Source organism: Panicum virgatum, chromosome 4N, assembly GCF_016808335.1.
Source record: "Panicum virgatum strain AP13 chromosome 4N, P.virgatum_v5, whole genome shotgun sequence".
Lineage (NCBI taxonomy): Eukaryota > Viridiplantae > Streptophyta > Magnoliopsida > Poales > Poaceae > Panicum > Panicum virgatum.
Window position 1 is genome coordinate 19,112,724 of NC_053148.1, and position 14,045 is coordinate 19,126,768.

At 48.3% G+C, this 14,045-nt stretch overlaps 1 protein-coding gene across 6 annotated transcripts; it reads left to right on the forward strand.

The window, feature by feature from the left end:
* The first annotated feature begins 8,037 nt into the window (after positions 1–8,037).
* LOC120669550 (zinc finger protein CONSTANS-LIKE 9-like) lies at positions 8,038–13,607 on the forward strand. Of its 6 annotated transcripts, none has more exons than XM_039949322.1 (5): positions 8,039–8,305; positions 9,890–10,595; positions 11,237–11,452; positions 12,338–12,642; positions 12,781–13,607. In XM_039949322.1, exons 2-5 carry the CDS (start codon positions 10,008–10,010, stop codon positions 12,908–12,910), a joined length of 1,239 nt encoding a protein of 412 aa, XP_039805256.1. In that variant the 5' UTR covers positions 8,039–8,305; positions 9,890–10,007; the 3' UTR covers positions 12,911–13,607. The 6 variants fall into 6 exon arrangements, with proteins under 6 accessions (XP_039805257.1, XP_039805256.1, XP_039805255.1 ...); XM_039949321.1 differs by having other exon boundaries at positions 9,912–10,595; XM_039949324.1 differs by having other exon boundaries at positions 8,044–8,305; positions 9,912–10,595; positions 11,252–11,452; positions 12,781–13,587.
* The last annotated feature ends 438 nt before the right edge of the window (positions 13,608–14,045 follow it).

Sequence of the window (14,045 nt, forward strand, 5' to 3'; positions counted from 1 at the left end):
TCCTCAGGAGTTGGTATAGAGGTAAGCCTTTCTCACCGAGATGTGAGACGAAGCGGTTAAGGGCTGCCAGGCAACCCATGACCCTTTGTACCCCCTTTAGGTCTCGGATTGGTCCCATCCGAGTGATGGCCGAAACTTTCTCAGGGTTGGGCTCGATGCCTCGCTGGGAGACGATGAAACCCAAGAGCATGCCTCGAGGCACTCCGAACACGCATTTTTTCGGGTTGAGCATTACCCCCTTGGCTCTAAGGCAGTCGACCACGATCTTGAGATCGGTCACCAGGTCATTAGCTTTCCTGAATTTCACAACGATGTCATTGACATATGCTTCTATGATCCGCCCGATATGGTCTCTAAACACGTGGAGCATACACCGTTGATATGTAGCTCCTGCATTTCTAAGGCCAAAAGGCATCGTGATGTAGCAGTACATGCCGAAAGGTGTGATGAAAGAAGTCACGAGCTGGTCGAATTCTTTCATCTTTATTTGGTGGTAACTGGAATAGACATCAAGAAAGGATAACAGTTCACATCCCGCAGTTGAATCAACTATTTGATCAATTCGTGGCAAAGGAAATGGAACTTTTGGACATGCTTTATTTAAACCAGTATAATCTACGCACATCCTCCATTTTTCATTCTTTTTCTTAACTAGTATAGGATTAGCTAGCCACTCGGGATGGAATACCTCCTTGATGAATTCGGCCGCCAGCAGCTTATGCACCTCCTCGCCGATCGCCCGGCGCTTGAGCTCGTAGAAGCGTCGCAGACGCTGTTTCACTGGCTTGGAGTTGGGCTGGACGTCAAGGGAGTGCTCGGCGACCTCCCTCGGTATGCCAGGCATGTCCGAGGGGCTCCACGCGACGATGTCAGTGTTGGCACGGAGGAAGTCGACGAGCACAACTTCCTATTTGCTGTCGAGGGTGGCGCTGATCTTCTGCGTCTTGCCGTCGGGGCAGTTCGGATCGAGGGGCACCTCCTTGACACCCTCGGCAGGCTCGAAGCTGCCAGCATGTCGGTGCGTGGAGTCCATGGCTTCGTTCGCCATCTTCTCCAAGTCGGCGTCGAGGGCCTCGTCCTCAGCCAGGGCCTCGGTGTGCTCGAAGCATTCGACGTCGCATTCGTAGGTGTGCTCGAACGATGGGCCGACGGTGATGACGCCCTTCGAACCCGGCATCTTCATCTTGAGGTAGGTGTAGTTGGGGACCGCCATGAACTTGGCATAACACGGCCGTCCCAGAATGGCATGGTACGTCCCACGGAACCCCACCACCTCGAAGGTGAGCACCTCCTTGCGGAAGTTGGCCGACGTGCCGAAGCAGACAGGCAGGTCGATTTGTCCGAGGGGCTGCACTCGCTTTCCCGGCGCAACACCGTGAAATGGCGATGTGCTGGGACGAAACTTGTCCAGGCCGATCCCCATGAGCTCCAGGATGTGCGCGTACATGATGTTGAGGCTGCTGCCTCCGTCCATGAGCACCTTAGAGAACCGAGTGTTGCCGATGACTGGATCCACGATGAGCGGGTACTGTCCCGAATTCGGAATGCAGTCGGGGTGGTCCTCGCGGCTGATGGAGATGGTGTCCTCCGACCAATCGAGGTAGGATGGCGTGGCCTTGTGAACGAAGAAGACCTCTCGGCGCTCTCGCTTGCGCTCCCGAGGGGTCATGTTCGCCGTTGGTTCGCCGAAGATGAAGAACACGTTCTTCACCGAGGGGTAGACGTCATCGCCCCTGTCCTCCGCATCCTTCTTCTTGGCCTCGTCCTTGCGGCCGAGACAGTTGAAGTACTTGCGGAGCATGTCGCACTCTTCGAGTCTGTGGTTGACCGAGCCCTTATGATAAGGACACGGCTTCTTCAGCATGTCGTCGAACAGGCCACCACCTCGAGTGGGTCCTCGGGGACCTCTGCGATCAGAGGTGACAGCGAGGGCCTCGTCGGAGTCCTCCTCCTGCCCTTGACCATGCTGGTTCTGCTGGCCCTTCTTCTTTCCTTTCCTGCCCCGCTTCTGCTTCTTCTCGGGGTTCTTGGTCTTGCTGCCCTCCGTGGGCGCTCCCCCCTTGCGCTTGCCCTTCTCGCTGTCGAAGATGGCACCGACCGCCTCTTCGCCGGAGGCAAAGTTGGTGGCGACATCAAACAGCTCATTTGCACTGGAGGGAGGGCTCCGTCCCAACTCGTGCACCAGATCCTTGCATGTCGTGGCCAAATGAAAGGCACTAATGATGTCGGAGTCGGTGACGCTGGGGAGCTCGATGCATTGCTTGGAGAAGCGACAAATGTAATCACGCAGGGGCTCGTCGGGCTGCTGACGGCATCCTCAGAGATCCCAAGAATTCCCAGGACGCACGTACATGCCCTGGAAGTTGCCCATGAAGGTCCTGACCAAGTGTGACCAGTCGTGGATCTGATTGGCGGGAAGGTGTTCGAGCCAAGTGCGCACGGAGTCTGCAAGGTGCAGAGGAAGATTGCGAATGATCACGGTGTCATCACTCGCACTGCCCAGCTGGTAAGCCAGGCGGTAGTCGTTGAGCCAAAATGCGGGATCTGTCTCTCCCGAGTATTTGGTGAGGGTGGTGGGCTGATGAAAGCGTGGGGGAACAGAGCAGCGCGGATTTCCCGGCTGAACACGCGGGTGCCCGGAGGCTCCGGTGATGGGCTCCTGTCCTCCTTGCTATTGTAGCGGCCGCCACGCCGAGGGTGGTAGCTGTGACCCACCCCCACCGTCTCGCTTCTTCGGGTTGAGGATGTTGCGGGCATCGCCATCGTCGGCGTGGCCGCGCATGTCCCGGATGCGCTCCTTCACAGGAGGCAATTGGATGCGGTCGTGCACTGTGGGTGCCTTTGCCCCGATTGCTGGGCGTACCGAGGGTACCTTGTTCCTTCTCATTGGAGGGGTGTGCACAGAGACCTCGCGGTCTTGTCGCGCAGTTCCACCAGCTCTTGCCGAGGCCACCGAGCGCATACGAGACGTGGAGCTCTCGGCCTGCTACACCGCATCATTTTCGAGGAGCGCTTGCGCTTCTCTCCGCAGATTGCGGCCCTCGGGCATAGAGGGTTCTGGCATGGCTCGGAGTAGAATAGCCGCAGCGGTAATCTTTTGACTGGCCCTGTTCAAGGCTGGTTGGCTCTCAACGCCACCATCCGCCATGATCCGGTCCCGGGTGATGCATCCTGCCTCTCGAGCTCCCGCACCGCGGCCGGAACGCTCCTGCTCGAGCGCGGCGCGCAGCTGCTGCATTTGCTGATGCTCCTCCCGGAGCTTAGCCTCAAGCTCCTGGAGTTGCTCCAGCTATGCCTGCTGCGGTCCCGAGTTCACCGGGGTAGCCGATCTGGGAGCTGCGGGCGCTAACGGTGCTGCTGCCGGGGCGTGTGCTGCGTTTAGCGCGTCGTCGTTGTGCTCCTCCAGCTCGACGAGGAAGCATTCCCGAGTGGGATCGTGATCTCCCTCGCTGGAGTCGTCGGAGCAGGTGAGGTAGTAGTCCGCCGCAGCCTAAAACGACAAAAAGGCTTCGCGATCGCGGACCCCGGAGAAGTCCGGGGCGACGCAATTGCCCATGAAGATGTATCCCTCATCCGCGGAGTCGGGATACGAGCTGTCAGGTGTGGATGCGACGAGGTTGCGGGCTGAGAGCAGATGATGCCCGGGCAAGTCCTCGTACGCGCTCATGTTGGTGCTGACGGATGACGCGTAGGTCGCAGCGGGAGCTCTCATCCTGTAAGGAAGGAGTGGCGGCCTAGATGCGCCCCCGTTTGTCGGCATTGCTGCTGGTTTTGGTGGTGAAGAGGTGACGTCCTCCACCTCGGCGTCAGGTTGTGGCTTGCTAGCCTCAGCCCACGTGGGGGAGCTTAGGCGAGCCGCCTTGCGTCGTTCCATGCGCGCTTGCCGCGCGCGCTGGCCCGAGCGCCTCCTGCGCCGGTGCTGTGGTGTCGGAGCGTCGGAGTTGGCTCTGGGCGGGAGGAGCACCATGTCGTAACCATTGCCAGTTCCCATGAACTCAAGACTCCCGAACCAGATCACCGTGCCTGCCTGGATCGGGCCCGACTCGTCCGCCATCTAGAGAACAAGCGGGAACAAGAAGATGATTGTCACGCAGCGAGTCCTCCAACCTGGCGCGCCAACTGTCGGTGTCTAGACTTGGCGGCCCAGCACCAACTAGTAATGATGCTGCGTGTCCCTGTCTCTAGATGGTTGATGCAAGAAGAAACACAATGACACGGGGGTTTATCCTGGTTCCGACCGATGAGGCCGTACGTCCAGCAGAGGGGGTGAGCACTATATTATCTTGTACCGGGGTGCTTGTAGTAGGGGATACAAGCTGGGTGAGAGAGGGAGGGAAGCTCCCAAGTCTTAGCGTACGTGAGGAATGATTGAGGCAAGTGCCAATATGTGGGGAAGAACGTGCTGGAGCGTGTGTGCTCTGAGAGTTCGACCCAGAGCGTTCGACCCAGTTGGAAGAGCCCCGCCTCCTCCTTTTATAGGCTCAAGGAGGGGCGGATTACATGCACGGAATGTCTCTGGTTTTGTCGTCCTCTCCCCGAACCGGGGGGAGCAGTTGACAGTTCCTGTTGCCAAGCACTGTGTGGCATGGCCACGGATATGGTCGTCGTCCTTGGAAGCTTTTAGCCATGCTTGGAATGCGTCCTTGTCCTGTGGCGCCCGTGGGCAGAGTGGCTACAGCTGCAGGGTGCGCCGTCCTCTGCGTTTGACCGGGCAGAGCGCCGAGGGTGCTTCTGATGGCGGTCTTGTCTTGGTCAATAGTCGTACTATGTTCGAGGATCGTTGCCCATGCCTGCCGAGGGTCCTGCAGAGGAGGAAGTACAAAGATTTGGTGACACAGTGGCGGGTGCAGTGCCGGTCATGTTCGCGCAGCGCACGGGAAGTCCGCACAGCGCCGGGAATGGTGGCACAGTGGCCGGAGTTGGCGGACGGGACTCCGGTCACGTCCGCTGTGCGGCGTGGCTGCTGACGCCATCTGACACCCGCACCATGCCGCGGAGCGGTTGGTAATAAATGCACTTGTCCCGTTGAGCGGGTGGGTTACAGTCCTAGTCTGCTGAGGGGGGTCTTGAACGAGGCGGAGTTTCCTCTCGAGCCGAGGCCTCGCGAGCGGGCTCGGCCGGGGGGGGGGGTCTCGAACGAGATGGAGTTTCCCCTCGTACCGAGGCCCTGCAGAGGGCTCGACAGAGGGTGGAGTTCTCATGTTATCCGAGGGTAGCCTCTGACCTTTGGGCGAGGCGGAGATGCGTCGCGCTGCCAGGGGCCTCGGCGGGGAGGCCTCGGGCGAGGCAGAGATTGTTCTGCGGCTTGGGAGGCTTCGAACGAGTCACGCTTCGGTGTTGGGCCGTGGGCCAAGTGCGAATTTGGGCCTTTTGGAACCTGGAGATGATTCGAGCGTGCAAGCATAGATGATGGCACTGCTCCAGGGGAGGGCCTTTGGACTGGTTGCCTAATTGCGTTTTACGTTTTTGAGGGCATTTTAGTACCTAGATTAGGGTGCCCCATATTATGGTACCCGACAAAATTCTACATTTGAAATCTAGTATTTGAATAAAAATTTTGGGGCACTGTTGCATAGCAAAAATTAAACGTGCTTCACACGGGTGCATTCACACAAGACAAAAATAAATAACAAGCTTTTGCAATCAATACCCATGATGCTTGATTATGCTTTAATGATGCTCATGTTTACATGTTAATCACGTTTTAATTTTTCGGTTCATGACACTCAAGATCATATCGAGCATCCCCAAAAGTCGTTTACTTAAAATCATGGGCTAATTGTCTTCAAATGTACCACCATAATGCACGCGAGCTGGGCTTGCTTAAAGCGATCGCTCGAGGAGCCAACAGCCAAGCGGCGGCCGGCGGCCAGGGTTCCTCCTATTCGACCGTGTCCACATCCGCAATGATGGCCTCTTATTGCTCCCGGGAAGGGACCCGGCCCTCCCGTACAGCGCAAGGCACAATGATCCATCCATGACAGGTCAGCATGAAAAAGATCAAAGGGGAAAAAAAGAGCTTGACAGGTCGATGCTGCTTGCTGCATCCTGCATTGGAGATTGAGTGCTTCTTATCTGCTCACGCCACCGGGGTAAGGTGGGTTGAGCTGAGTTTTTGATGCCTCAGTTTTCCTGTGGATGGATAAGCACGCATGGATGCTAGAATTGCACGCCAATTACAAATATTCTTCTTATGGCTGAATTATTACCGTCGCAATTACACTGAAGATGGAGTTTTAGAGAAGATTGACCCGCCCGTATGATCGACGACAATCGAATGCGCGCGAGGAACCAGTGATATCTCCGAATCGAATTCTTCATCAAACACTCCAAAAAAACATCGTAATGGTTATTAATTTATGAACTCAAGATATGCACCAAACATACATTCGAAGTATTACCATCACAATTTTGTATGCTAGATGAATTACTAGGGAAGACGTACAAGCTCTCACATGCTCACAGATCGAATGCATGCGCCAAAACTTGCAACATGTCAAGATCATATTCTCAATTGCATATTGATGATACCATTAAAAGTCGGAGACCACGTGACATACAATGAAGAGCTGATGACCCCGAGAAAGTCTTGTATGGCTATGCAGATATTCCCTCCGTTTCAAATTATAGGTCGTTTGATTTTTTGACACTAAGTTTGACCACACATTTTATTTAAAAAATTTTATACAAACATAGTCAAATTTAAGCTATTCTTGAAGAACTTGTATTGATAAAGCAAGCTATAACAAAAGAAGCAATATTTTGTATAAATGTTTAAATAAGACGAGTGATCAAATTTGTGGTCAAAAAAGTCAAATGGTATATAATTTGGAATGGAGGGAGTAGCTCCTTAATTTTGCCCAGAGAAGTGGTTGGAGAATTCAGTATTATTGCGCTTATAAATATTGTTCACGCGATAAGCTGATAAGCAAGATTTACGTACACTTATTTCCCATCATCATTCACAGAAAAAGACCCCTACTAGCCCTCTTCTAAAATTATGAGATCAGCTGCCTCTCCATGAAAAGAGGAATCATACAAAATTAAGTTTCGGTTCTTAAACCTTAAAAGTTTCCCTCGGCTTAATAAACTAAATAAATACAACCAAATCAAATCATACACCTAACCGATCATACTTACCAGAAGGTGGACTTTGGACGGAATATTCGGCTTCCATCCAGCCTATTCACAGGACGAGTTAGTCAGCCGTTGGCGCGCTAGGTGGGGGCGGCACGCCCAAACGGGCGATGACATGTCACTGTTCGCCGGTGACGTCCGGACCCACGCGCCAGAGAGGCAGGCAGGTGTATGCCGCTGTACCCGGGGACAAATCAAACGGCAGCCGGGGCTAAGGATGGATCTAGACATCCAAATTCTTAGAACAAATTTGATATTTTAAAATAGATATGCTTAAAATTTTATGCTATTTTTTTATATTATCAAGCATATTATTACACATAAGAATAAAATTTTGTATATATTTTTTATGTATTATTTGCTCCCTACAATTAAAAAGGTGAAAAAAAATTCGAATCCGTATCCGATCCGTATTCGAATTTTTATATCTATTATTTGAGAATATATATGATAAATTTGAGGTTTAGTTTTTATAAATCTTTACAAGATCAATGTTAAATATAAGGCTATGAATTTATATAGTAAATTCTATATCTTATTTATCAATAATAAAAAAATAACTAAAAATATAACATTCGAATAAACATCTAAATCCATATTTTAGCGGCACTGCTGCTGCCCCCCCGCCGGTGCCGCTGCATGAGCAGCCCAGGCCCACCCTGCTGCCCATCTCATCTGGGGCCACCTGCCAGTGGTACGGCAGTCACGAGGGGCGTGGTGGCGGAGCCGAGGGGGGGCACACGTGGCAGGGGCCCGGGCTCCCCTCCCCTATCCTCTTTGGCGAGCGGAAATGACGGCGCTGCCCTTCCAAAAAGCGCACAAAAGCGAGGGGTTGAGGTGGCGGGGCCCGCCGCGCTCGCTCTACGGTACCACTATGCTGGCTCCCCCCCCCCCGCCCCAACCAACCCTGAACCCCCTGGCAATCTGGCATCCCCGCTCTCTCTCTCTCGCTGCTGCCTCTGCCTGCATCCCCTCTCTCTCTCTCTTGATCCTGCCTGCGCCCCTTTCCCTTCTCTCTCTAAAAAAGGTGTTTTTAACTAGGGTTCTGACCCCTTTCTAGAAGCTCCTGGGGTTCTGTGGCAGAGCTAACCCGTGTGGAGGTCGGGGGTCGCCCAGCCGGCGCCCGCTCCGGCGGATCTGAGGAGCCGCCGCCGTTGGTCTGTCTCCGGTGAGTGGTTCTCCCTCTCCCTTGCCGCGGTGTTTCGGATGTGGGATCGAGCTTATGGCCCACAGATTCGAGGAGCTGCTTAGGAATTTCATTTCCTTTTTGCCTTTCGGTGTTTCCTATGTGCCTGGCTTGGATTTTGGGTGTGACTTGGTTTGGTGCGGATTAAAGAGCCTTGGAAATGTCCGTTATACACTATTTTTAATCGCTTGGGCTATGTTTTGTTCTGGATATTCATCAAGTCACCCAAATGGCAGCTTCTCCTTTTTTTGTCTGGGAAAGATCTTTTTTTTTTCTTGGGCAACTGTGAAGTAGTTTCTGTTTAATACGCATGAACACTGTATTTGTTTGAGGTCAGTACATAAGTGAGGTAAGAAAACTGTTTTTGTGGTTTTTTTCTTGATCTGAATGATCATCATATTGCTACTTGCTTTTGCTTCTAGTTTCAGCCTTCAAAGCGAGATCATTTTGCAACCTAATTTTCTTTTTTTAAAAAAAGTTGTTTTTTCTTGCTTATATGATTCGTCAAAATCTACATTTTTTTAATATCCGAGCCTTGTATCTTAGGTACAAAGATGTGAGGTTACTTACTTAAAAATGTCCGTACTTAAGTCTTTTTGCTATGATCCGTATGAGCACGGTTCCCGAAAAAAAATGTTTCCTTTTCTTCGAAACTGAGTTTTTATTTCTTGGTTTGCACCCATAAGACTTCCTTTTCTGGTCTGGAGCTTTCTATGCAACTCTTTGGTTATTTTGCTGGTGATAAAGTAACCCTCTGCCTTTTCAGAATAGTTTAACTTAAATAAATTATCAGTGAGCCGTGTTTTTTTTAATTTCATTGATCCAATCATTCCTGTGTCATATGTTTCGTCCCCAGCATAGTGTTGCGCATGCTGTCTTTGGTTGCTTGGAAAAGTGGAGATATTATAGAATATGGTTTTCTAATGAAACAATGTCCGGGTTGACTATAAATTGTGTTTTGTGATGGTTGCCTTTCACTTTCTTTTGCATATTATCTCTTCTAGGAATCGCAGTACCTAGTGACATCGGGAAATATATACTTGTGTTCTTGCAAGCAGTGAGGGGGGAGCTCGAATTATAATATATGCTGAGAACACAAGATTCCAAGACTAGTTGCCTGTACTTTTGTAGTGAGACTTGCAGTTTTTATGCCTTGGACGGCAAATTGGGGTGGAGTCTCTGGATTTATGAGTTCATTGATACCTAGAATTGTCCCAATGCAGATGGCGGCTATATGTACTAATCAGGAAGTAAATCTATGTTATCCATAATTTTATATTGCTGGCTGCTGATGTAAGATGTTGATGGTGGAAAATGTTTTGAACCTTTCTCGTGGATTAAGTTGAAAAAAATATTTTTAACTGCTGTGTGGGTGGGTAGTGGGTACCATGGTCATAGTTGCTGCCAGTAGAAAATTTCTGTCATCACGTCAGTGTCATACTATCAAATACAGTTACACCAAATCATGTATGTGTAGTTCATAGAATAGAAGTGCTTACAATAATATTCCTGTTCCTGTCGGAAAAAAAAGAGTCAGAATAATTATTGATTTATTCTTTTTAATAGGTTCTTACTAACGTTGCAACAGGTTCCTTGAAAACTTGGTTGGTCGGGAAACACTCTGAATACTAGTTTGTTCGCAACATAACTTGTCCTGAAGCTGGCTTGAAGTTTGCTGATAGGAATGATGGGCGCTCTCTGCGATTTCTGCGGGGAGCAGAGGTCCATGGTTTACTGCCGATCAGATGCAGCATCCTTGTGTTTATCATGCGACCGTAATGTGCATTCAGCTAATGCTCTTTCTCGGCGCCATACAAGGACCCTTTTATGTGATCGGTGTGCTTCACAGCCTGCTACAATCCGCTGTCTAGTTGAGAATACCTCGCTTTGCCAAAATTGTGACTGGAATGGCCACACTACAGGATCCTCAGCTGCTGGACACAGAAGGCAGACTATAAATTGCTACTCAGGGTGTCCATCATCTGCAGAACTTTCTAGAATATGGTCCTTCGTTTCAGATATTCCTAATGTAGCACCTGAGCCGAACTGTGAGCAAGGAATAAGCATGATGAGCATCAGCGAAAGTGGTGTCAGTAATCAAGACAATGCTGCAGGGGACAATAATTTGTTTGATATAGCTAGTGCAACACTTACGAGTGATCTTGATACTTGTGACAAGCCTTTGGTAGGCTCCTCTTCAGGAGCTGGAGTGAACCTGCTTCCACTTGCTCCTGATCAGACAGCTGGAACCGTGGATTCAACAACAACTAAGGTGCTTTAAGGCTATTCACATATCCCTGATACCTCATACGTAGAATTAATTATTCACCACTGCTGCTACATATTCTACTTCCATGTGCAATATATGTAAGATAACTGATGACTTTCTCCCTGCAGTTGATGATTATCATTTCACATGTCATTTAATTTCTTTCTTTTGTATGATCTGTTGTCTGCTTGTATATTTCATTTTACTTGATAAAAAATAAGATTGAATAAAAATTATGAACAAAAGAATTGCTAATAAGCTTATGAATCTACTGTACCATGCATGACGTTGCTGAGATAGTATAAATAATTGCATATGCCTGTCTCTCTGATATGAAAAACTGGGCATAGTATCTATCTTTTGTCACTTTCATTATATGGCATCCACATCTGAATCTTTCTCAGATCTAATTTATGTTACCTAGCCACACCTTAGTAACTCCTATACTGGGCAATTCGTATACTATCTATGTGCCTTTTGCTTTCTTTGGTTGAGGATTTCACAGATGCGGTATGGTGAAAGACATATTTGATCTTTTCATATGTTATTTCTCTGTATGGCATATGCAAAATTTGTACTCCCGCACACCCCCACCCCCATTGCACTGTGCCTTTTCAAATATTTATCTGTTAATAATGTTTCAGGATTGCCTCGTACAGGTGCCCTACACTCCAGATAAAGATATGTTTAGCAAGGACAGCATATATGAAGATTTTTGTGTGGATGATGTTGACCTTGCTTTCGAAAATTATGAAGAATTATTTGGTACCTCACATATTCAAACGGAGCAACTCTTTGATGATGCTGGAATCGACAGTTACTTTGAAGTGAAGGAAGTGCCTGCTGGGGATTCTACTGAGGTTTGTAGTTTGTTGGTTTGCCAATCAACTGAGCCAATTTCTTGTTCCTCCCAAGTTGTGTCACTCATAAGATGTTTAATTTCTTGTTTCGTCATCAAAATTCAGTGGGATGGCCTACTGCAAAATTGATCCCAGACTCCCAGTGATAAGTTTCCCTGTCTGACTATAATCCTTATATGAGAAAAGCAGCCAAGATACTAAAAAGGACTGGTAAATTGTTTGTCATTGACTTGACCTGTTCCTTGTAGGCTAACCTTTTATACATTTGAACTAATAATTTTAACTGGAATTAGCAGTCCAGAAGAGATATGGTATTGGGGGGGGGGGGGGGGGAGGTTTTGTTTTCTGTTTTATCCATTAGTTGTAATCGACAAATTCCTGGGTACATGTTCATAAGTGAACTAATGGTCATTTTGACTTTGTCCTAAGTCAAACTCATATAACTTTGACCAAATTTGTAGAAAAATATATTAACATCTACAGCATCAAATGAATGTACTATGTAAATATATTTCATGATCTATCTAGTGAAACTAGTTTGTTGTAGATATTTATGTATTTTTCCTTATAAACTTGGTCAAACCTAAAGAAGTTTGACTTAGGACAAAGCTAAAACGACTTAAAATTTGGAACGGAGGGAGTAGGAGCTGTCTTTGCCTTCTTTCTGTTTGTCTCGGGTGTTGTTCAGCATGTGTCAAGGAATGTATTTGGTACTGTGTTCTAACCACTAATTGTAAATTGTAATCTATAATCATTTAAATGCTTGTCAGTGGATCTGTAATCCATTTACTCTCATCCCATAGTTTTATTTGGGCATAACTAGACCTTTTTCCTTTAGTATCTCATTATATAATTATTATAGGGTTCGTGTCTCATGCTTTTCAGCAGCCCAAGCTGATGCAGCCTGCGAATAGTAATGCGGTATCTGCTGACTCTGGGATGTCGAACCCAGGAGTGAAAGGTGATTCTAGCGTTTGCATCCCTCCAAGACAGGCTAGGTCCAGTCTGTCTCTTTCGTTTTCTGGTTTGACTGGTGAGAGCAGTGCTGGAGATCACCAAGATTGTGTGGTATCATCACTGCTCCTTATGGGTGAGCCTCCTTGGCAGCCTCCTGGCCCTGAAGGCTCAATTGCTGGAGGTAGCAGAGACAGTGCTATTACACGATACAAGGAGAAGAAGAAGAGAAGAAAGTAAGTTCGTCTCTTATACAAATCTTGTGTGCTTTTGTAACAATGTACTGATTTCTACCATACAACAGCCCCTTGAAGAAATTTTATGATGATAATAATTCAAACACTATGTAAGTGGTTATTTGTTCATTCTGACAGGTTTGACAAGAAGATCAGGTATGCTTCTCGCAAGGCTAGGGCTGATGTGAGAAAGAGGGTGAAGGGGCGGTTTGTTAAGGCCGGTGAAGCATATGACTATGATCCTCTCAGCCAAACAAGGAGTTACTGAAGCATGTGACCTCTCTCTGGTGTTAGGTTAGCAAAACTTAAACCAAGGCTCAATGCAGCTGGCACAAAAGCACCGACACTCAAGTGATTGGGCAAGATAGTGAGCTTGAAAAAAAAGAAAGAAAAATATTTGGATGTTTCAGAAGCTTTTTGGATGCAGTTCCTCCTTTTTCCTCCTGTACAGTGGATGGAATTTGCATCTTCCGTTGCCTTTTGGGGGAGCGATTTGAGTCACTCTTCACCTTTTGTGCCTGAATATGAGTAAACAGACTCTTGTTGCATTTTGATCTCCATTTGCTGACTGTGGTGTTGGTCCATATGGACCCTCGCTGCAGGCGTTCTTACAGATTAGACTGATAGCTGTAGATCTTACCTGTGAAATTTCATGCTGTATTTTGCTTATTATTATGTGTAAACTTCGCTGGGATCTGGAGCGTTTCTGGTATTGTGAATGTGTAAATACCAGGTGGGAGACATACTGGTGGTCAGTTTGATATTTTTTAGGCTGGTGATGGAACCAAGAATGCATGTGACTAGACACGGGACACCAACTTTCTGTATTCACTCTGCCCAAACCAACCTCCAGACTGACTCGATGTTATTATTTGTACTGAGCGAGTTTGTGCTCAAACCTCAAATACGTCCTTATGTAACAAACCACAATATTTTGGAGGTTAATCTTGTCCTTTATGTTTTTAGTCGAAACTGTTAGCAAGGAGGTTCGGCCGGCCCGGGCATAGCTGCGCGCCGGGATTCTTATATATCTTCTGAAAGATATTTGCTTGTATATTTTCTGCTTTAAGATTCGCATGTAATATTAATTTGATCGATGAGTTGGAATGCTTAGGCAGAGGGGCGGACCCATCGGTGGGTCTAGAGGAGCTAAGCCCCTCCTAGGGTCCGGAGGAGCTAAGCCCCTCCTACCACCGCTGGATCCATCGAGTCTCTCCTAAGCCTCTCCTACAATTTTTTTGATATGAATACATAGGAGAAGTTAAAGTTGTTTAGAGGTAGAAGAAAGTTCCTCCTAATAATTATCCTGATCCGCCATTGCTTAGGCGCATGGGCGGAGGAAGGATGGCCGTCCATGCTAGCCAGCACCTAGGCAGAGATGTGTATTGCTGGATGATTTGTAC

What these genes read in the sequence shown, in the direction of transcription:
- LOC120669550 (XM_039949322.1), top strand. Translation starts at nt 10,008, where the DNA reads ATGATGGGCGCTCTCTGCGATTTCTGCGGGGAGCAGAGGTCCATGGTT. An exon ending in CTGCTGGGGATTCTACTGAG is followed by an intron (nt 11,453 to 12,337) that starts GTTTGTAGTTTG and finishes CATGCTTTTCAG; the next exon opens with CAGCCCAAGCTGATGCAGCC. An exon ending in GAGAAGAAGAAGAGAAGAAA is followed by an intron (nt 12,643 to 12,780) that starts GTAAGTTCGTCT and finishes TCATTCTGACAG; the next exon opens with GTTTGACAAGAAGATCAGGT.